Source organism: Amphiura filiformis, chromosome 8 (genome assembly GCF_039555335.1).
Source record: "Amphiura filiformis chromosome 8, Afil_fr2py, whole genome shotgun sequence".
Classification (NCBI taxonomy): Eukaryota; Metazoa; Echinodermata; class Ophiuroidea; order Amphilepidida; family Amphiuridae; genus Amphiura; species Amphiura filiformis.
In genome coordinates, this window is record NC_092635.1 from 63,377,763 (window position 1) to 63,402,724 (window position 24,962).

At 37.6% G+C, this 24,962-nt stretch overlaps 1 protein-coding gene across 1 annotated transcript in view; it reads left to right on the plus strand.

The window, feature by feature from the left end:
• Positions 1-24,962, plus strand: part of LOC140159656 (thrombospondin type-1 domain-containing protein 4-like) — a 344,014-nt gene that overhangs the window by 213,808 nt on the left and 105,244 nt on the right. Inside the window, 5 exon segments of the mRNA XM_072183151.1 lie at positions 9,469-9,673; positions 19,667-19,836; positions 20,645-20,869; positions 22,330-22,852; positions 22,854-23,837. Of these exon segments, the coding sequence (XP_072039252.1) occupies positions 9,469-9,673; positions 19,667-19,836; positions 20,645-20,869; positions 22,330-22,852; positions 22,854-23,837 (2,107 nt within the window).

Here is a 24,962-nt window from a genome sequence, read left to right on the forward strand (position 1 = left end):
GAGATAATAGATAGGCAAATTTGTCCAGTTTTTATAAAGTGCACGATTAATAAAAACCAATGTTGGACCAACTATAAACAACTCAACTGTTATTAAAAAAACATTCCAGTGAAATAACAACAAAAGATTAAATGCAACAGTTCCAATGATTTTTAACATGTTGAGGATTGGGATAATGATGAGGATTATCATCATTCATATAGAATGGAGGAAACATGTGAATACTGCCATGTTGGTTACCCCCTAATACATAATTACAAATATGTATTGTTTTTGGTAATAAGGTCGTTAGATAAATGGTCCAATTATGTATTGGCATGCTGGTTTGTCCCTAATCAATGGGAGAGACAAGGTCAGATAAGAGTGGAAATCATAAAAATATTCTGCGAGAGATTTTGATTTGCAAACATCAATGGTGACTGGTCTAATAAGAGAGGATATTCATCCGACATTCAAAGTAAATATACAATTACTCTGATGATTTTTGAACTTGGCGATAACAGAATTTCCCATACAACATAGATGTGTAGCCCGATGTGTAGCCCTTTATATGAAGCCAGGTTTGTGGAACATGTATTGATATAGTCTGTGCTATACAGTAAGCCAAACAATTAAGGTACCAGTTGTGTTCACCCCTGCATATCCTAAATAAAGACAAATATGTCAAAATTAAAACAAGCAGCCAATACCTGTACTCTGTAGCTCTAATTTAAGACCTTACTTGTTGAAATTGGTTGAGAATTAAAGAAACAGTGATCTAAAACCTATAAATGAAGAAAAGAAATCAAAAGTTGCACTTTTGTGTTCTAAACAATGAAAGCACGACGCAAGTTTTAACGTGCTAATCAATGGAAGCACGGTGCCAGTTTTCTTGTTCACGAACGTTTTGTGTACAAATCAATAGGGCATGCGACGAAACAAACTGCAACTTTTAAATTGGCATCTTCCTTGGGTTTTTGGATAGTCATGTCTTTATTTCTTGCACAATGTCAACGAATGAGGTCTTAAATTCGAGCTAAAAGATGCGGCTATTGGCTGCTGGTTCCAATTATGACATATCTGTCTTTGTTTAGGATATACAAGGCTGGACATAACTGGTACCTTAATTTTTTGGCTTACTGTAGACCATGTACCTATATTACCCATAGAGAGATAAACTACTGGGAACCACACACTCTTGGTAACATCTCGCTATGCTCGCTGCTCACTCCGCTCATTATTTGTGAGGCATCGCGGGGTGTGGCTCGCGGCTTGTGTCCCTAAATTCTTGTGTGCTCACTCTGCTGGCTATTCATGGGGCATCGCCATTTGTGACTTGCGGCTTGTGTCCCTATAAAAATCGTGAGTAGTCTTTGACAAAGACTAGTATTGATAGTGATCCCTGACCTTTTCCCCTGACCATGTCTATCATGTCCCCAACTGGGAAATATTAACCAACCTTCATTATTTTAGTGGATGATTATGATCAATCTAGACTTTCATGAAAATATTGCAAACCTTATCTGATATTTTGTTGTTATTAAAACAGAATTGGTCAAAGTCAGTGAGTGTTAAGGGGGTACTACACCCCTGTGGTAAATTTGTGACTTTTTTTGCATTTTCTCAAAAAATAATAACACACTGGTAATAAAAGTTATGTATATTATTGGGGCAAGGAATCCAATTACTACTCTGAAATTTCAGTGACTCAAGTCAAGCGGTTCAGTATATACATGTATGATAGGAAACGAGGTACATCCTAGCGGTACCTTATTTCTTATCATAAATAACAAACCGCTTGTCTTGGGTCACTGAAATTCCAGTATAGTAATTGGATTCCTTGCCCCTATAATATACATAACTTTTGTTACCACTGTGTTATTAGTTATTGAGAAAAATACAAAAATAGACACAAATTTATCGAGGGGTGTAGTACCCCCTTAACATGTCCAATTATTATTTTGATTTCTTCATAGTGAAGGTCAAGTTTTATCACAAAAATCAAAGTATCATCATGGCATCATGGTTGTTCACTCATATCAAAGTATCATCATGGCATCATGGTTGTTCACTCATATCAAAGTATCATCATGGCATCATGGTTGTTCACTCATATCAAAGTATCATCATGGCATCATGGTTGTTCACTCATATCAAAGTATCATCTTTGATTCATGGTTGTTCACTGACCTTTCTGGACATGATAATATCTGAAATCCAAACTGTTGCAAAACTTAAGTGCCCTCTGTGTCAAATGGATGCTTCAGCAAATGCAGATTAATAAGCTGTAGAGTGCTCTTCAAATTACATCATACATCATATAATAATCAGTTTTTGTCCATAGTGCTCATAATGGTCATTGTGGTCAGGTACCATATTACTTCACAGCACAATTTACATGCTGGAGCATGGGGCACCGTGGATATGCTTTCGGTATTCAGCTATTCGACATGGATCATGAAGGTCTTCGACAAAGACTATAAGTCTTGGTTAGTGTCAGTTGTCTATTTAATTTGATCTTGAAATAATTAAATAAGGATGAATGATTCACTCTAATCAATGGTCTCATCCTTGATGGATGGGAAGTTCATCTATAAATCAGTGTTTTTGATCATCGGAGGATTAACCAGCAAAAAGATCTACAATCAGCGAAAAAAAATAGTTTGCACAGTTTGCATAGTTTGCTCAAAACAATTCAAATGCATGTCATGCCAATAGTATGAAGGCCAGTGATCAAGCCTTGAAATAAGTGGACTGGAATCAGGAGTAATATGTTTTTGAACATGGTCCTGGTTCACTGGGATTTTACAAGAACCAGGAGCAATTTTTAAAGAAACAGGAGCAATTTTCAAATAGTAAATCCATATACCTGTACAATACAGCATACCAGCTCTATTGTATTAAGTTCAGAACTGGAACTAGGAGCAATTTTTTCCCGGGGAGCACTGGTCATTGACAAGGGGGTATCATGCGTGGCCACAAAGTCTCAAATAGTACCCTAAACAAGTATTTACGAGGTCTGAAAATGCACCCCTAAACAAGTATGACAAGTGCAATTTTATACCCTAAATATAAGTATCGACAGTATTTTTGCCCCCATTAGAAGCAAGTAAATCAGTCTTATTTTGACTCTAAAACCCTTCATGATAACTGGGAAAACACAAATTCAAAACATACTACATTTGTCTCAAAGGACCCAAAACACTGTGATTAAGTGTCCTTGTTTTAGATACCCTATTCAAGATAGTAAGTACAGTGCCTGATCATGAAAAAAGACCCTTTTTACTTGAAACTTTGGCCAGGCATGATACCCCTGGTCAATGACCAGTGCCCCCCTGGGCAATTTTAGAAAATTGCTCCTGGTTCATGTGAATTTTACAAGAGCAATTGATGGCTTTACAAGGGCAAATTTGCTCGTGGTGCCCACTTATCTCAAGACTTGTGAGTGATCTGTCATGAATTTGAAGTAGAGACCCACACTTCCCCTGTCCCCACTCCTCATCTTTCAATGTTGGAGGGTCTCACAACATGGCTTTGTCCAATATTGAATTGGCGGGGGGGGGGGTTCACCAAAAGATAGCCAAAGTGGGCTAACATATTCCCCCTGATTGCAGCGCAGGTGTCCATTCTAGGTCTTGGAGATGGAACTTCCAAATCTCCTTGTGAGAAATTTCTCACCTCAGTGCTATAACTGACCACACTTATAGTGATCATTGGATTCACACTAAAATTGCCACGCAAGATTTGAGTGCAGACAGCGGAGGAAATCATTGAGATTTCCTAGTAATTTGGCACCTGTGCTAACTCACTCAGTAAAGTCAGGATGCAAACTTTGATCATTATTACTTAGCGGTGCTTGCTATATTGACAAGACTGTTCACACATCATACTCGCTTTAATTTCCCAATTGAATATTCATTTGAAAAGATTGATTAATCTTTTGCCACTTGCTGTTATTGATAAAATTATATTGATTTGAATATTCAGTCAACTTTTTGATCTTTTCAATCAATTAAAAGGAGTGATTCTCAATTTTTTTAGCGATTGAATATTCAAGCATTCTTTATTTCCATAACTAAAAACAAAATACAATGAAATAACACAACAAAATATTTTTTTTTAAATGCAAAGACAATTATGGAGGAGATGGTCGAAAGGTCAGGTCAATAAGGCTAGCATTTTCAGTCGAAAAGATTGAAAATATTCACTCTAACCATATGCAACAGATGCCATCAGTTTACAAAAAGAGGAAGAGTCAATTCAAAAATCCATTCATTTCAATCTATTTTTCAATCTAAATAGGTTGATTCTTATCATATAAAGATTTAAATATTTCAATTGGTCAATTTAAAAGAGTATCACCATTTGAAAAAAAAAAATAATTTTAACACAGATTTGATTACATTTCACTGCACAGTATTTTAGGCAATGGCGATGTTCAGGTGATTAGTACATTAAAACTAGGGTCATGCTTTCATTAATTAGTAGGGTTGTTGTCGAGTCAAATTTTCATTGTCAGCAATCGTCAAATCTCAAGATCCAACATCGGCAAATTGTTGACAAAGCAATACATCACCAAAGTCCAAATATTAAAGCCATATTATAATATTTTCAAACAAAATAAATTAGCATTTCTTTGCCATAAAATGTTAGCTTTTACTGTCAGATATATCCCCTTTTATTTTTGAGCCGAACAACTACGGCAAAGCAAAGCCAAAGAAAATTGGAATTTACTACCAGCGCACATGTCGCCAATACGTACCACTCCTTCGGTCGTGTTGTGGTATGACCCTTTGTTGTGTATATCACCGTCCCGCTCGCCGTGTACGTACTGTGTGTTATGAACATCGTGTATGCGTTCAACTAATAATTCCATCGTAATAATAAAGCGCCGGTTCCGGCGTTTTATTCAAAATCTCGGATTTTGACAAAACTACAGCACCTAGAGTCTTGTTTAATAAAGTACAATTTAATCGTGTAAAAAAAGGAATTTTAAAAATTCAGTGAGGGCGTCTTCCTCAGCAAATGTTATAATATGGCTTTAAGTTCAGAGACCACATTATGCATTGTTTATTTGCATCAAAATATTACTGTCAATTCATATTGGTAACTCACCATTACAAAATGAAGTCTATTAATCCATCCTATCATTGTCATCTTGCTCAATTATTACTTTCTTTTTATACCGAGAAGTAATTTCATGGTTAATATTTGTAGTCTTGTCGACAATCTGGGAAAATTGCTTTGTTAACAATATTGTTGACAACAGCCTTGTTGACAACAAGAACACTAAAGTGCTTTTTGTTCCTTCCTTAGGTTTTAGATCACTGTTTATTTAATTCTCAACCAATTTCAACAAATGAGGTCTTAACACAGAGCTAAAGACTACAGGTATTGGCTGCTTGTTTTAATTTTGATTCATTCATCTTTGTTTTGGATATACAGGGGTGAACATAACTGGTACCTTAATTCTTTTGCGCACTGTATATCAGAATGTTGAGCACATTATCGCGGCAAAAGAATGCTGACAATGAAATACCTTTGATTTGGTTTGACAACCCTGGATAACCCAAGAAAGCCTCTCCCTATTTCCAGTGGGTCCTTGAGCAGCCAGTTTTCCACTGCCAGAAATCGATCCCGGGACCTCACACACCAGAAGCAAAGGATTATAGACGGTACCAACATAAAAACACAAAATTTTTATGTAATATTCAATTTCATTCACAATTTTTCATAACTTTTTTTATAAGTCTCCCCTTTTTTCTGTCATCCTGGATAAAAAATAGTCTATTGTTAACCCAATTTTGTTTTCACCAACGCCTTCCGTCAACCGACGGCCTTTCATAAACTGACGGCCATGACGAGCGGGGGGCACCGCCACTGGCTACGCCACTGATTTGTACTGCATGTAGACGTTTGAGAAAACCCCGAAGAAAACCAGGCGATAATGGATTGTGAAGTACTAGTATGACTTGATTGAAAATGAGTCCCTCTCAAGTAGGACTACACCAAGAATACCAACTGCTATGAGCAAATCAGATATTGTTGACATGGAAACATGACTATTTCACCTTATTTTAGCTTATTTTTACCCAAAGTTTGTGAAAAACTGGACTGGAGCCTTTCGGATATAGATGACCCTGATAGTGATAATCTAAAAATAAAAAGTGTTTTCCTTAGAGCTTGAAGAAGTAAATATTGAAAGATATGGTCAATTAGATGGCATTTAAAGGACAGGAACTATTGAAAACTATGGATTATCTTATAGTGGAGAAGTGAAATCCTATCATTCTCATGTTTTGTGGTGAATCATAATTACTCAGCAAGCACAAATGTTGGTTAACAAAAGGGTATAAAATGTTTTTAATAACATTTAGAAAACATTATCAGACCTGAAACTTTTCCTCTTTTCAGCTGAAAATACCTAAAATTTATGTGTTTTCTTTTATTTTCAGCCCAATTTGAGCCATTTTGCCCTAATTTTGCGCTGTTTTTCAGCATTTTCAGTCTTTTTCCTCTGTTTTTTGTAAGGTCTGCATTAACTAGATGACACTACAAACACAGTTGAAAATTGCCTTACAAAATTTCTTTGGTATTCACGAGGTTGAAGATGAATTCCATTTTGTTATGCGTTGTTCGCTTTATAATAACTTGCGAGTTAATTTGTTTGATAAATTTAGTGATATATTTGATTTCAATTCAAATGTTTGTTAATAAAAAATTTAATTTAATTATGAGTGCTAACGATCATGATACAGTTCATGTAGTTGCTAATTATGTTAAATCTGCATTTGATCTACGATCATCAATAAATTGATTTAGTTTTTCAAGTGTTTTCATTTCTTGTTCACATAGAGCGATTTCTTTTGATGACACACTGAAACTTTTTCAATTTTTTGCTTCTCGTATTTTTAAGTAATTAGTTTTCAGTGTTACGTTATTATGAGTAATTTTCTTATTTTCATTGTGTCTTTATCTTTCACTAAAAATTTGTATTAGTTGTAGTATTTAGTGTTGTTTTGTATTTTGACCATACCTGCTATATGGTGAATGTCAATAAATTCTGATTCTATTGTATTAAACAGGAATTCATTTTTTGTAAAGAATATTGGGTGTTGAGGGAGGAACAAGAAAAGAATAGAGGGTTTTTTTGCACATTATGCACATCATAATATTGAGTGAAATCCCTTGGCATATGGTAATATTCTTATCCTGCACTCATGCCATGATGTATACCACCCTAAGAAATAAGGAGATCCAAAGCTACGATTATGAAGGGCTAAACCACATGCTTGTATGGAACATACGATCGTACTTAAAATTATGGGAACAGTTTATCATATAGGTGATAAGTTATGGATAAATTTATAGAAGTCATTGATTGCAAAAATATTGGCTATGAGGAAGTTGACCATATTGGTTAAATGAGGTGGTTTATCCCCTGAGATAAGGGGGTAATGGTGTCCAGGTGTGATGGAAGAGGAGGGGGAAACAAGGAGGGGTGTGTGATGATGTGTGTGTACTGAACTAATTATAGGTTAATAACTGCGCATTTGGTTATTTGAGGGCATTGTGAAAAATCTAAACATTTTGCCTTTGGAACCGAGGAATATCCCGAGGGGCGCAGATATTCCGAGGTCCAAAGCAAAATGTTTTGATTTTTTACAATGCCCGACATATAACTGAGTTATTAACCGAATTCATAACCGTCATTTTTAACTCATCACTCAACCAAATCTCAAGATTTTATTCTCCGAAATTTGTTAGAATAAACAATTTTTATCAAAACATATATTTCGCCCTTCAAAAAGTCGAACAGGCTAAAACGGACTTACCAATTACAGGACTGCGCCATCACGCCATGTGCAAATATGGTAGTTCCGTGTGTGTGAAGTGTTCGGGCGCAACAGATGCGCATTACGCTTGAAGTCATGTACCGCGTAAGCATACACGGAGGTGATTGATGGATATCAATAACCTCTGCGCCGGTACACCGCGGTGTGCGTAAATCATTTAACGACCAATTTGATTGGAACGCACATATGGCGTGATACGCGGAGGTTATGAATAGGAAACGTATCTGCTGTAGATTAGGCAAGAAGGTTTTTTTTCCCAAAAGTGACCAGCATGTTCGTATTCTGACTCGGGTCTACATTAGCAAATGACCGGAAGCACGATCTGACGCTTCAATTCTTGTCAACAACACTTCCGTTTATGCAAAGTCCTTTCTCTAATGTACAGTTCAAATACTTAAAGAAATGTGATGCTACAGTCATGTTATATAATTTGATGTATTACACCTCATAAATATTCATGAGCTAATCATGCCATTTCATTGGTCAATCACAAATGACACAGGCTATTTCCCTGTGTGTTATTTTTCCTACTTTTATGACCTAATCTCCCATTGTCAAAGTAATGATGGTGTAATAAACAAAATAGTTGCACTGGTTTTTGGCTACGGGATCTATTACCCAAACTTAGCGAAGGGCTCTGATAAAGAGGTAACAGGTGCTAACCCCTGAACTCATCCCTAAATCTGATTTCTCCTCAAACGATATTATAAAAGATAAAAATATCACAATAACAACATGGATATTCATGAATACATTGATCCATCTAAAATTCAAGGCTCATTATACATGACTACATTATAAGGGCAATTTGTCTCCAAATTTCACCAACTTTCATCTATAGCAATAAGTCCAGAGGAGGGCTAATTTGCATAGAATCTGTGCAAATTAACCCTCATACTCTTGTGTGCAGATTAACACTACCAATTACTGGGGTCCTTTTGGCAAGGGAAAGGAAGAAAGAAGATGAAGAGAAAAGTTGTTTTCTATGGTCCACAGATTTGTTGGTTGCTAAGCACATAACCTGAGATGGCAAGCCATGAGTGTGTACGTTGGTTGGTCAATGTTTTGTGCTGTGCATGTTCAGATGATTACACAATCACATAATGTGGGATACTTACCCTATTTTGTGCTGTAGGCTCTTTTGTAGCTCATAGGGTTAAAATATGCTTACAAAATGAGAATACATTTTGAGTTGCAATCATGATTACCCTTCACCATTGTATTGGAAAACAGATCAACAGTTGTGGTAGGTTATACATACAGTCACACCTGGTAGGGGATGCATGGTGGTGGAATTGGCCCCATTTGAAATACACACTCCCAATGTTGACGATATAAGCTAAAGTCTCCTACAGAGGGAGTATGGAGTACAAATAGAATAGACAATCGGGTAACTTCCATTTGAGATACTTTGTGGTGAGATCTAGGTAGTCATACAAGGGAGTATGGGTATATAATTAGCCCTAGCCAATTCTATTGGGAAAACACACTCCCTCTGAGAAAGACTTCATAAATCTTCCACAGAGGTATTGCAGGTTTTAAATGGAATAGCCGATTTACAGTGTTTATTAAGCTGTGTAAATTAATCAATGTAAAAATAACACAACCAATTCTCTATCTTTTATCTTTTTAGGTTGTAGGCTGTGATGGAGTCCTTGGCTCAGGGCTTGTCAAAGACAAATGCGGTGTCTGCGGAGGAGACAACACAGCTTGTGATGTTTTCAGTGGCGACTATACTGAAGCGAACATGGCAATTGGCTATCATAAAGCATTCAGGATACCACAGGGTGCGATGTATATTAATGTCACCGAGATGGCAAAGAGCAGAAATTACCTGGGTTAGTACTACTTCTTCAACTCTCTCCCAACGACGACAAGTTCGAATTTTTAAATAGAAAAATCAAAAATTTCAGAATTGTAAATTTTCATGACCATATTTGGAATCAGCATGAAAAATGCATTGAAATGAGTACAAACAAGCCTAGTATTGGATCAGTGGTTCTTAACATAGCGCTTGATATTTTGATATTTAAGGGCTCTGGTCACCCACCTTTGCACAGTATTTTTTGTGGGACCTGAGAGTGAGAGCACGTCAGACACACCAATTGCATTCTGAATATGAGGAATGTCCTTCCGATATCAATAATTTTGATTTTTAAAATGATTAAAAATTGACAGTCCTCGTGATATTTTCTTAAATTGTATGTAGCTGGGAGGAAATGCCCACCATTAGGCCAAAAAAATAATTGGTTGTTAATTTGTTCAATGATTCATGTTGGCGTTACTGACGTAAAAAAACAACATTTTGTTTGTTTAATATGCAAAGTTATAAGTTTGTGTTCATGTCATAGTCTTTTAAGGATTTCAAAATGGATATAAATCCAATGTATTTTGAAGTCATTAATAATAATAGATTATGACCTGAACACAAATTATAATTTTGCATAATATTTGTTGCGGGGCTTTTTATTTTCAGCCATGAACGATCCTAGCATTTAGCTCTGGCTAGGTCCAGAGATGCTCCAAATCTGAAAAATCTTCAAAAGGAAAAAAAAAATGAAAAAAGAAGAAAATATTGGTCAGGCCTTAATCTGAGGAGCGGGCGGTGGAGGACAATCAAACAACTTTTTTGGGGGCCTTATGAAAATTGAACTAATACCTGCTATCACAAAACATTCAAGAAACCAAAATGTGTGATGTACATGAACATCACATATTTGGCCAAAAGCAGATTGATATGGGTCAAGAGAGTAATATTTGTTTGCAGTCCTGTTGAAAATTGTTTCCAGTCCTTCCTCTAGCAATCACAAAGCATTCAAGGTACCCTAAGGGGTGGTGCAATAATTATGTGTACCCCCGGGGGTGGTGAATTCTCAAAATGGTCTGCCAAAAATCGCTTGCCCCCCCCTTTGGCCGTGCCAAAAAATCTTTGCCCCCCCCCTTTCGACGTGCTAAAAAACCTTTGCCCCCCCCCTTTTGACGTGCCAAAAAATCTTTGCCCCCCCTTACACATGCAAGATTTTGGGGAACCCAAATTTAAAACCTTAAATTGTCTTATCATATAATGCGAGAGCAGCGAGCAGGAAATTTTGCATATTTGAACATGTTCCTAACGTTTTTCCTACGCCTTTTTAGGCGTAATATAAAATGGTACCCAAAATATCTGTGCCAAAAATTGCTTCCCCCCTTTCGACCTGCCAAAATTGCTTGACCCCCTTTTGACCTGCCAAAAATGCTTGCCCCCCTTTGGCCTGCCAAAAATCTTTGCCCCCTATAATTCACCACCCGGGGTACACATAATTATTGCACCACCCCTAAGGTGCTATGTATATCAACATGGCCAAAAGCAGAAATTACCTGGGTTAATAATATAATTTCTGTTTGACTTTTTTAAGTCCATTTATAAATAGTTTGCAGTTCTTCCTTTCATTATTCATTTCATTTCCTTCTACATCCCTGTTGATAAGTCAAGTCATGGGGAGAAAAAGAAAACTTGTTGGTGACTTCATCAGATCTTTCTACATCCCTGTGGATAAGTCAAGTCATGGGGAGAAAACTTGTTGGTGACTTCATCAGATCTTTCTACATCCCTGTGGATAAGTCAAGTCATGGGGAGAAAACTTGTTGGTGACTTCATCAGATCTTTCTACATCCCTGTGGATAAGTCAAGTCACGGGGAGAAAAAGAAAACTTGTTGGTGACTTCATCAGATCTTTCTACATCCCTGTGGATAAGTCAAGTCATGGGGAGAAAACTTGTTGGTGACTTCATCAGATCTTTCTACACCCCTGTGGATAAGTCAAGTCATGGGGAGAAAACTTGTTGGTGACTTCATCAGATCTTTCTACATCCCTGTGGATAAGTCAAGTCACGGGGAGAAAAAGAAAACTTGTTGGTGACTTCATCAGATCTTTCTACATCCATGTGGATAAGTCAAGTCACGGGGAGAAAACTTGTTGGTGACTTCATCAGATCTTTCTACATCCCTGTGGATAAGTCAAGTCATGGGGAGAAAACTTGTTGGTGACTTCATCAGATCTTTCTACATCCCTGTGGATAAGCCAAGTCATGGGGAGAAAACTTGTTGGTGACTTCATCAGATCTTTCTACATCCCTGTGGATAAGTCAAGTCACGGGGAGAAAAAGAAAACTTGTTGGTGACTTCATCAGATCTTTCTACATCCCTGTGGATAAGTCAAGTCATGGGGAGAAAAAGAAAACTTGTTGGTGACTTCATCAGATCTTTCTACATCCCTGTGGATAAGTCAAGTCATGGGGAGAATAAGAAAACTTGTTGGTGACTTCATCAGATCTTTCTACATCCCTGTGGATAAGCCAAGTCATGGGGAGAATAAGAAAACTTGTTGGTGACTTCATCAGATCTTTCTACATCCCTGTGGATAAGCCAAGTCATGGGGAGAATAAGAAAACTTGTTGGTGACTTCATCAGATCTTTCTACATCCCTGTGGATAAGCCAAGTCACGGGGAGAATAAGAAAACTTGTTGGTGACTTCATCAGATCTTTCTACATCCCTGTGGATAAGTCAAGTCATGGGGAGAATAAGAAAACTTGTTGGTGACTTCATCAGATCTATCTACATCCCTGTGGATAAGCCAAGTCACGGGGAGAATAAGAAAACTTGTTGGTGACTTCATCAGATCTTTCTACATCCCTGTGGATAAGTCAAGTCATGGGGAGAATAAGAAAACTTGTTGGTGACTTCATCAGATCTATCTACATCCCTGTGGATAAGCCAAGTCATGGGGAGAATAAGAAAACTTGTTGGTGACTTCATCAGATCTTTCTACATCCCTGTGGATAAGCCAAGTCATGGGGAGAAAACTTGTTGGTGACTTCATCAGATCTATCTACATCCCTGTGGATAAGTCAAGTCATGGGAGAATAAGAAAACTTGTTGGTGACTTCATCAGATCTTTCTACATCCCTGTGGATAAGTCAAGTCATGGGGAGAAAACTTGTTGGTGACTTCATCAGATCTATCTACATCCCTGTGGATAAGTCAAGTCATGGGGAGAATAAGAAAACTTGTTGGTGACTTCATCAGATCTTGAAGTTAAAATAACATAAATCTCTCATTAGCTCCCATTGACACTGTAGTTTCCTGGAAACCTTAACCACCCTCAATCCTGTAAAACCCTGCATGCTGGGTACGTACCCAGCTCTACCCTTCAGCGGGTGGGACGGGTGACACATCCTGACCACCCCCCCCCCCCAAAGGGTGTTATGGTTAATTAGGTCCATGTAGTCAAAAAGTGACCACTAGGTATTTTCCAAAAAATAACCATGGAACACACTCTTTTTTTTACCCCACCCACAATACATGCTGACACAACCACCATTTCTCTCTCTCTCTCTCTCAGTCTGCAGCATGCTCATTAACCCTAACCACCTGAATCCTACAAACCCTACAGGCTGGCTGCCTCCCCTTCAGTGGGTGGGAGAGGGTAATGCATAGGCCTCCTCCGACCAAATCCCCTGGCTGATAGGCATTAGGGTTAATAGGCCACCTCCAACCAAATCCCCTGGCTGATGGGCATTAGGTTTAATCAAGTACATTTATGCAAAAGTTTCTGTTCACTTGACAATGGAAGAGGTCCTTTTAAAGCCATAATGTACGATTTGATAATATGAAATTGGGTAATTTTAACATGTCCCAACTAAATGGAATTTGCCAAATTTGTTGTCTTTGTAGGTCAACTGAGCAAAGTTCGACATGAAGTCTTAATTTAATTATTATGACTTTATGTCTTCCCATAGAAATACATGTCAAATGGCCAAAATAACCAGTGCGATTTCTTTCACTTTACCTTGTTATTTCAGCTTAAAATGCTTCCTGGCAGTTATGACTAATATTATTTCAACATTTTGAATGAAGAATAACAAAATTAAAATTTTACTGAAATCGTTCATTATGGCTTTAAGCCAAATTTGATAGAAACAAATTAGACACATTTGGGTGCAGAACATGAAAAAAAAATTCCCATGGTTTGTATAGCGCTACATTTCTCATACAAAAAGGTCCCATGCAATTTTGCATGATTTTGGAAATTTGCTATCATTAGTGATTTGCTAATTCTAAAAATCTAAAAGGTCATCAAAAATGAGATGTTTGGATTATTATGCCTCCACCGTGTGAGGCATACTGTTTTTGCAATGTGTGTGCTTCCGTATCTACCACCGGATGCTGTATCTCGTGAATGGAAAGATGGATTGACTTCAGATTTTCAGGATAAAATGAAATTCTAGCCACTGTTTTTGGGTGTTCTTCAAGGTCATTGACCCTTTGCACGGTCATGACAAAGCAAGTTCTACCCGCAAAGTGTGTGTTGTTTCAAATGTGTGCTTTAATTAATTTAATTAATAATTGCGCATGCGTTTACAAGGAGAATCTCGTGTTTTTTTTTGTAGCAAGATGGCGGATCCATGCAAAGGGTGAATACTAAGGTCAAAGGACATTTGAGGTCAACTTGGTCAACTTGTAAATTAAAATTTGGTCTCATGAACAGTTCAAATCCTATTACAACTATCCGGCTTGTTGTAGTTGCATTATGGGTACCTGCATGTATTGGTGGTATCCAAGGTCACATATGGAGGTCATAGGTCATTTGAGTTTACTCATGCAGTTTGACATTTAACTGTTATAATATCTTTCCAAATTTAAATCACCCCATAGTGGAGGCATCCCAATTGACGCCTTGCATCGAAAACCGTGATGTTTCTTGTTGTTAGATAATTGGTGTGCTACCATACCATGCCGGGATACAGTGCAAGTGATAATGTCCAATATTAAGGTCAAATGTCACATTTCAATCCATGTTGGGAGTTTGTCTGCATGCACATTTGTAGCTATGTGCATTTCAATATTTATCAATACTGCTGTTTTCTTCATTTTTGCCGAAAAAATTATATTAAAAAACTACCCAATTATGATTTATATTTTATTAATTTCTAAATTCTTTTATAATATTTCCAATAAACATTGTGCATATTATTGAGCTATTGCTTCTTGCATGGGATAAGATTTGATATTCTAAAAGACAGGATATTTCAAACCATGCATTTCCTGATTTATTCAAATGTTTATCCCTAGGAAACTCTTATAGGTCAAAATAAGTTTACAAGTGAATCTCATGCTTAGCATATCTCAGAATGATAGGCTTCATTTTTGTCATGAAAGTCACTAGGGTAGTTGGTTCAGGGATATATCCCTGGTTGGTTGGTGAGTTACAATTTTAAGGAAGGTTTAAAAAACAAAGGTTACTTAAACCCTAATGCCCCAAGTGCTTTTTGGTAGCAAATGGAAAGGGAGAAGGAAGGAATAAAGTGAAACGATCCATGTAGTGTGATGATACAGTCACCTTAAGTGATATATAGGCACGCTTTCGTTGGCTGGGTCAGTGAAAGACCTATGGCTACCAGTCGCCAACCATTCTAAGGGTCTCTGGTTCGAATCCGTCGAGCAAACAACTTCTTTGTTTGTTTTCTCTCTTTATTCCTTCCTTCTTTCCTTTCCAGTTGCCAAAATGCCCTTTGGTTGTTAGGGTTAGGCTGTTCCATATCAGTTGTTGACATGCATCAGAGGGTTGAACCTGAATTGCTTCTATCTATTGACCTTAAAAATGTATCAATTTCGTGAACATTATTAACAAAATGATAGTCTTTTCAAATTGAGTCACTGCTTTTTTGTGATATATTTGAAAACTAGAGCAGATTTTAAATATATGGCATTACTGTAGCTTCAAATCATTCCATGTGTAAACATCATACAAAATGATGCAGATTGCTCTTAAGTTTTGTATAAACAACATTGCGAGACTAGATAACTTATTTCTTAATACTCTGCTAAATGATATCTTCCATAATAAGTTGGCAATGTGTCAAATCATTTGGTGCATATAACCTGCCGGCCGGTCATGAAGCTTGTAAACCTAGATTTCTATTTAAAACATGAGTCTTTCTATAGTTAACAAAGAACATATAGAGCAATTTCCTCATATCAAACATGTTGCCTTTTCATATGAAAGAATAAATTGGCATTTTTTTAAACAAAAGTATCGGTAAATTATGTATTTTAATGCAAATGTGTAATTAACACTTTAAATTAGTGAAAATATTTCACTATGTGTAGAAGAATGTAAGTTTCAAAAGTTTTGAGTCAAACCTTTTTAGATTGAATTTGAGCCATGGGAGCTAGGGGAGAAGAGGGAAACTGCATTGTCTGTATTCTGCTTTAAGATGTAAGTCCGATGCAGACTCCACATCGCAACAACGTGCAATGCTTTTGTGCATCGCGTGATGAAATGCAATAATATACACCGCAATATCGTAGCCTCCTTTTATGGTCATTCATTCTCCCAACCTTGATTTTCCAGCAGCCAATCACAAGCATCCACGGCCGCGATATCGCAAAAGAGAGTGAGACGTTCAACTCTCAATGCCAACGAAAATTCCATCGCGTGATGAGAATTTTCACCGCAGAGCTTGAAAAAACCTGGCTCAGATTTCATTTTAATTGCGGCTCTGATATCGTGGCCACGATTTGGAGTCTGAATCAGACTATACTGAGAATGAGAATAAAGGTATTGTTTTTAGCCGCTGGAGTGCATCTATCGTCTCATATTACACGGGCGACATCATTATTTTAAGTAGGCAAAGCCGAGTTGTTTTACGCCAAAAATAATGATGTCGCCCGTGTAATATGAGACGATAGATGCATGACAGCGGCTAAAAACAATACCTTTATTCTCATTCTTAAACATTTCAATTCAAATAAAAAATATCATACAAGTTTTAATCAAATTAAATCCTACATTTTGCAAGGAATTACCTAGGGCTTAAAATCGATCAGTTCCGTTGTTGCTGTGCGCCTCCGATTGGTCCAAATAGCGAGTACGCGTATCGCGTCGACGCACACGCGCTGTTCCGTGTGATATCGTGTCATCACACGGGTAAAGTTGGGTAAGAACCAATAAGATTGCAGGAACGTTCTCAAGTGTTTAAGAATGGTTTTTGATGCTGGATTTAGCTCATGAGCCAACAAATGTTTCAGTCAAACTATCATTTTTGATGACACTTGTATTTCCAAAGTAAACCTATTAAATCAAATTCATTCACTGTCTGCCTGGCAGAGGGTTAATTACACATACAAAAACATGCAAAGTGTTTTAAGGAATATGCATCACATCAGATAGAAAAATAAATAGCACAAGGGATACACTGCTATGAATCATGGTAATAAATTTCATACTAGGCATGGTAGCCTCATGGTATTATCAAAGATATTCAACCTTTGAACCTCAGTGATGATGTTATTAACATTTTTTACTTCTTCCTGAATGTTTCATAGTGTTGGTAACAAAATCAATGAATAGCATATGTATGGTCAGATGAAGAACAGTTTAAATGTTGACAATAAATACGACCATGTGTCCTGAATTGGCCACCCTTTAGCGTTACGTCACAAAATTATGAATTTTACACCAGTCGAGTTCCTAATTAGATTATCTCCACAATAACCCTAAACTAGCAAAAGTATACATTTTTGGAAAGCTGAAGGCATAAGCATGGGCATAAGCAATTCAAATATAACATTTCAACTCATTATACAGGGTGACCTTCAAGTTATACAGGGTGGAATAAATAAAAATTCCTTTAAAAAAGGAATGTGGCGCCCAATGTGAACTTGGACGTGATATGGTGAAATCCATGGTGTGTAGATTTGGTATTATAATGATTTTTCTAGGGAAGAGTAGAAGATGTTCCAAATATAAACTTAGTCCACCTCAAATGACCTGTAACAATTTGTGATTGACATTACTTAATTCACCTCGGATGACTTTGATCTGACATTCAACATTTTCGTGCTTACACCAATCATATCCATAACAATTTAACTCTTACAACTTCCTGTCAACTCTCTAATTAAAACTCTTAATTTCTGTCTGTTTGCCTTTTCTGTCTTGTACAATTTGTTACAATTATTAAGATAAGCAAACATTGCTGGGTAGATAACAGGATTTAGTTATTTACTTAATCCAATGAATAACCGCTATATAGATTCTATGGTAATTAGCAAACAAAAGCCATCAGTTTAAGAGGCCTCGTTAATTGATCTTTTCACTATGGACCACAAGAGTCTCATCCCAATGGGATAGTCCAATAACCTCAATTACATAATCATAGTGCAAAATTTGACCTCAAGTTGCAGAGTATGAGTTTGTGTACCCATATTTTCAAAGGATGAATGTACAAATGTATTAGGGTTTAAGAACTGTTCCCATGATAGATGAGCATGTTGTGGATCCTAGTGTATGGTCAAATGTCACCGTCTATCGGGTTCTAAGGCACACGGTAAACTGGTTGAACGCATACAAAGGTCAGGATTTATTTGGTGTTTTTATAAATCCTAATTTTGTATTTTAAACAAAGAATATACGCTCACCATTTTATCCCGTGCATATCAGAAAACAACAATAAAATAAAATCCAAGCAAATTGTGGTTTTATTTCTGAGCTGTGCATAATTTTAGCAAAACAATTGTGAAGTCAATCTAGCAAGAGTGAAATTAGAAGCTTTTCTCAAAATCATGCCTATATTGTGGCGCCTCCGTAGAGGGCGCCACAAAAAGATTCAGATAAAAAATGTGTTACTTAATGCATTGCTTATTACCAACTTGCCATAATAAACTGGAAGTAAACAACATTCATTTGGTTAGAGGATAGGGGGAGCCTACTGACTTTGGAAGAAACCAAACTCACAGCTGTTTGGTAATCTCGGAATACAGGGTGTCCCAAAGTATGTTAGAAATTTTTACGGTTCAACATATTTTGAACTGAAACATTTTGCCCCTAACCCATACAGAAAAAAAAAATAAGTCCATATTTGGATTCCTCATCAAATTTCCCTTCAGAAAATCTTTAATTAGACTATGATAGGATAAGTAATTAACATTTTACAGCAACTTTTAGATTTTGAAGACATACGCATTACTTACCGTACTATACAGTGCTTAATATGACAACGGGTAGTTTTGTATGGAAAAGTTTGTATTTTCTAGACTAAACTAATCATAAATGATTAAAAACAATAAGTAGAATTGTTTAGCTGTAAGGTCATGAGTCTTTTAGATGCTAAATAGAGTCAAAATCCAATTTACAGCCTTGACAGAAGCAGATTAGGCACTGAGAATATCAATCCCATAGAGTTTCTGTGTACCACGTCCCCCACCTCCACATCCCCACCTCCGCCACCCTGCCGATTCTGAATTCTATGAAGCGCAGTATTAAAAAGGCTAAAACAAAAATAATCCACAAGCATGACAATAAGTTCTTTCTTAACAGAGATATCATCATTTAATTTGAGTTGAATTTGGTAAAACATAACATCACCACCTTTTGTGGGTGGCGAGTTCAAGACGCATGACCATGTTTCTTATTTTATATATATTTGTTATCTCATGTAATAGCTTGTAATTAAATGTCCATTCAAAAAACTGTTTACAGTGGCAGCACCAGGAACCTTAAGGGGGGGGGGGGGGATCTATGGGGGATACCTGGAGGGGGAATCATAAAATTTATCTAACATTTCATTTTTGCAGAAAATACTCCGGTTTTGGGTGAATGTTTGTTCTGACTTTGTGTCATGTTATTTGCATATTTATTAATATTAATGCGCTTATTTGCACATTGCTTATTATTTGTATTTACAAACTTTTGTTATTTACACACCTTTGTGTGGGGCATTCACCTTCCTTCTTATCATTTGTTGATTTTGTGAAAAACTTAAGTTTTAATTTGGTTTGATCCACAGCATTGCAAGATTCAAGCGGTGAAACCAAGATCAATGGCAACTGGAGGATTGATCTGCCTGGCAACTTTACTGTTGGTGGGACAGTGATCCAGTATAAGAGAGATGCGAGAGCCAAAGTTGGGGAACAATTCTTAGCCACTGGACCCACTAAAGAAGATCTCTTTGTGGTGGTAAGTATCCACCATCTTGCTGCCTGCACTCACTATATGAGTGCTGGAAAGCAAAGCTATAAATCAAACATTTTAATATAGTAAGTAATAAACTTATATGTGATGATAAATCATTTGGCAGAATGTGCACAGAAGGTCTTAAGTGATTTTCCATTTTATTGTCACTTGCGGCATTCTTGAAGTCTCCTATTGAAACGTATTGAAAAAAATATTAACATGTGACTGCAATTCCAATTAGTGTTGATGAGGTGCATGATTATTGATCCTATTTTCAAAACGTTACCATGGCATAGGGTAGCAATAAAGCCAGCATTATAGGGCCAAATGTTGGTGGCCTGATCTCAAAAAGTTTGAAAATGGTGTATAATGGGGTTTTGCATCTGAACTAATTTCAGGGAGCACGGTGGTCGAGCGGAATGGGCCCGACTCATAATCGGAAGGTTGCGGGTTCAAGCCCAGGCAAGGCCATCGTGTTGAGTAAGGCACTTTATCTCGATTACTCGATCTCCACCCAGGTGTATAAATGGGTACCGGCATTCTTAAATGTTGGGAAGGTAACAGACTCGCTGTGGCGGAGGTGTAGTGATCCCCCTATAGCAACATTACATGGAGGAGTCTAGCCCAATCACCAATGAAAGAGAGATGGGCACTTCGATCACTGTTTATACAGGATCGTCTCCTTTACTTGCATCTGTACTCTTCACCCGTAGATGTAACTTTTGAAATCATTATGAGGCATAATATTAAAAGATCAATTTGCAATTTTGAAACATAATAAAAAGTTTTTCTTTATGTTTATCTCACACAGTTGATATATCAGACCAGTAATCCAGGCATACATTATGAGTATGTTATGCTTCAGCCAGGCAGACAACAAAATGCACCTAAACCTGATGTACAAGAAGATACAAGTGCGAGCGGTGCTAAAAATAGCAACCCACGGCAACCAACCGTAGCCAGACAACCCACGTTCTCTCCAAGAGATAGGTCACCAGTGAACGTAGATACTGGCAGAGGATCCCAATTACCAGAGGTAATGTTAGCAGCAGATGATCTATGATTAACCCCTTCAGAACTACTCTCATAAATATTTAGAAGCTGTATTTTATTGGGCACTCAGAGAGTACCATCTTTCTTACAGCATTCCTGATTGGTTAATTTAATTAGGTGATATACTGATATAGTCATCTGAGTGACCAATTCAAATACAGCTTCTAAATATTTAAGCTCAATCCTCTTGAGCCCTACCAACATTCTTACCATGTTGCTGACTGGCTGTATAAATCAGTATAGTCTGCTAGTAACCAATCAGCATGCAGGTATTATTGATCGGGTGAAGTGATCTCTTTGATGAGCTTTTTGCATAGGTTCTGGCAGGTTCTTGGATTGACTGTTGATGCGGCATAGATACCTGTTATTAATGAAATAATTATCAACTAATTTATCAATTAATGTTCAAATTTCATTGGTCAATTTGCTGTCAAAGTGACGTAATTAACTACCATAGCAATGGATGAATACAATTTTGACTATATCTCCCTACATTACAAGCAGGATGCACTCATCCCCTGTGTATGTCTGTAATCATTGAATACAATACCGTTCTTTTCAAAGATATTTATCTTACAGGTGCGAGTGATCAGAATGATATGGTTCAATGCATAGGTACCACGTGAACGTTGTAGTGCAAGGCAATATAGTAAAAATTGTATTCATCTATTGCTGTGGTAGTTCATCTGATTATTATGTCGACGTCACTTCGACAGCGATACATTACATAAAAATTAAATCTTATCACACTACAGTCAACAGACAACAGATTTTTCATAAATTATAAGGATCAAACAAGCATTGCCGATCAATCAAAAGATAGAACAAATTTGGTTCCATTATAAGGAACATGAATTAAGTGAAACGCAGAAAGCAGATTAGCGCAGTAGACAGTCTGTTATTTTTGTGAGCAAATTAAAGGAAGCATTAAAAACCAGAAATGTGCCACATGTTTTAAGGGTGGTCTTATCCCTGGAATTATGGAAACTTTCAGGCCTCATAACTGCTAAATTGTTGGTCTAAAGTATAAAAAGTATATATATTTAGAATGGCAAAGACTTGATATATTCATCTATGAGGTCAAATTTGGGCCAAAATGCTCATTTTTGGAGAACCCAAATTTTTTCAGTCAACGTAACAAAAAAATTCTTGGGCCAAATTTTTTTTTTAATTTTTAAAAACTAGATAAAACATGTCTAGGAACCATTTTTTTTTAAATTTTGACCAACTTCACCAAAAATATTTGAAATTTGGGCAAAAATTGTTTGTTTGTTTTTAAATTGAGCAACTTGTGACTTTTTGGTGCAAATTTCTCAAGTCAATGAAGTTACTGGTTCACATGTATGAGCTGATTCTGGCAGAGTACACAGCTGTGTTTTTGAACATTTAGTTTGATATAATATTCAAACAAATCAAAAACATTTGTTAATTTGGTTCTTTCAGAGACAAGGCTTCTCAGTAAGCAACCAACAACAACAGCGCTACGAGACAAGCAGACCCAATGGGAACACTGACAACAATGGCAGAAATCATGATGGATCCTCTCAAAGAAACCCACCACGCACCAGTACCGCATATTACTACAACAAACAAAGAACACCATCATCATCAACATCATCATCTGGACGACTTGGTCCCACATCTGCACTGTCACAAACACAGACAGGAACAGTATATGCAGGGGACAGAGCTGATACAAATCAGCAGAATCAAAGAGAACAGTCTCCTGATGTTGCTGAAGATAATCCTTCTCGGGATTCTGGCAGACCTGTTGATAATAACCCTGCTAGTAACCCACGAGTAGATCAAACAAACACAAGACAGGGTGGAACAACTTTTAATAGAAATCCTCAAAGGCAGACCCTGATCAAGGGTCCTCAACTGGAGGAACCCTCAAATCCCCAACCAAGGGGCAACATTCAGAGGGAATCCACAGACTCCAGGGCAAGGAACAAGTTATTTCAATAGGAATCCTGGACAAGGAACACCCATCAGAACAGGAACAAGAGGACCCACTGGTACAGGTGGGAGTGGTGGTAGTGGAACAAGAGGACCCACTGGTACAGGTGGGAGTGGTGGTAGTGATGTGGGTGTTAGCAGTGGAGGAAGAGGAAGATCTAATGTACCAAGTGGTGGGATCTATAGACCTTCGCCATATGGTTCTCAAAGTCAAAGATATCCAGGAGCGACAGGGGGAGGGACATACACTGGTAGACAGAATCCTGTAACAGGTGGTCAGAGTCCCTATCCAACTGGAGGTGGTGTCAACCCCATTCCTAATAATCGCCAGCAAGGCTCCTATTATAGTAGACAACAAGCTCCCTATGGTTCCAATCCTGGTCAGACGCCTGGGAGAGGAGGATACAGCCAGCTTTATAGGCCCCAATATCAACCAGGATCTGGTGGTAATCCACCAGTAGGTCAGAGTGGATCACCGTATCCAGGGTATCAATCAACTAACCCGCAACAAGGTGGGGTGCCAAATACGCAGTACTCAAGGGAACAATATACTCCAGCAGGCACCAGTGTTATCCCTGGAGTGTCCAATCCTGAGACAGGAGCTGGAGGTCTTCCAACAGTTTTAAACCCATACACAAGTATTGGGGCAAAGCTGAAAGAGCATATGCGCGGTGTTGCTAATACAAACCCACATCAGTATCAGCCACTGACAGGACCTAGCGTGCCGGGTGTTGCAACAATACCGGGTGCACCACAACCGGGTGTACCACAGCCGGGAGTACCACAGCCGGGTGTACCACAGCCGGGAGTACCAGGTGGAGCAGGTTATGACAATGTGGATCCGTCTCAGCAACAGTTGCCGAATGTGCCACTACCAGGAGCTGGACCAGGCAGGGGTATTAATGAAGGACAAGGGAATAGACTCTTCAACAGACCACAGTATATGTGGTTTGAAACTGGACGGACGGATTGCTCAGTGACCTGTGGAGGAGGTAAGTAAAGGCACTTGTTTTTCATCATGATGTTGTTGTCAATATTTACATTTTGTTGCTAGTTGAAATCAGTGGAGATGTGTCAGTGTTCACCGGCAACATGGACACACATGCGATTTGTCACATAGTAGATCGTGGACCTACCCTGCAAATGAGGACCGTCCTCGGTTTGAGGTCTGGAATGGGTTGCAATTGCATGTATTTGGGAGGTACCGGGTGTCCCCCCAAAAAGGTTTTGAAAATAATAGAAGTAAATGTTAACAAATATAAATGTCCTTTTCATGACATATCATGTATAGCAGAAAAGAGGGTTCTATTTTTTTTGTAGGGGGAAAAAGAACCCTTTGTTTTGCTTTTCATTTCTACATGTTTTATGGAAGATATAAATTACATCGCATATTGATCATGATCAACAGCCTCCCATGCCATTGGTGGATCCAGGTAGGGGCCTGTGCTCCCTTTCATGTTAAAAAAAACTTCTGTGAAAAAAGAAAATAGGAAAAAAACTGACAACATTCACATCACATAACAATAGTGTAAAAATGGTCCACAAATTAGGCCTTTATTTTGTAATTTTTTCCAAGTACTGAGGAGGCGCATCCTCCTTCAGACACCCCCACCCCTCCGTATGCATAAAGAAGTTGCCTTTTTCGCTTCTGCTTTCGACACCCATTAAAGCAATAATTTACACAATAATGGTGATTTTGGGCTGTCATTTCACAAATTTTCGGCTCTTTCAAATTAATGTCATCTTTCATTTGACTTTAAGAACGTTCACTCCCTACTGTGAGTGGGGTGGGTGTAAGGGGTGTAAGCCTGTACTCATGTTGGCTGTGATGTGATTGAACTGCAAGCATATGATCATGAGACTGATCTTTAACTGCTGAGCCACTGGGCTCCTTATGTGCTCCATTGAGTGAATTATAAATTCATAATGAAGTATTTTACTTTTTAAAATTATTTTCTTGTATCATGTTGATACAACATTGAATCCAAGAAAAGGATAAGTTAGCTTTAAAGATAGATATGACTAATAAAACTTTGCAGTAGATTACAGATGTAGATGCTTTGGTGTTAGTATGCATGACCTTTATATTAACACTTCCTACGCACAGCCTCAAATCT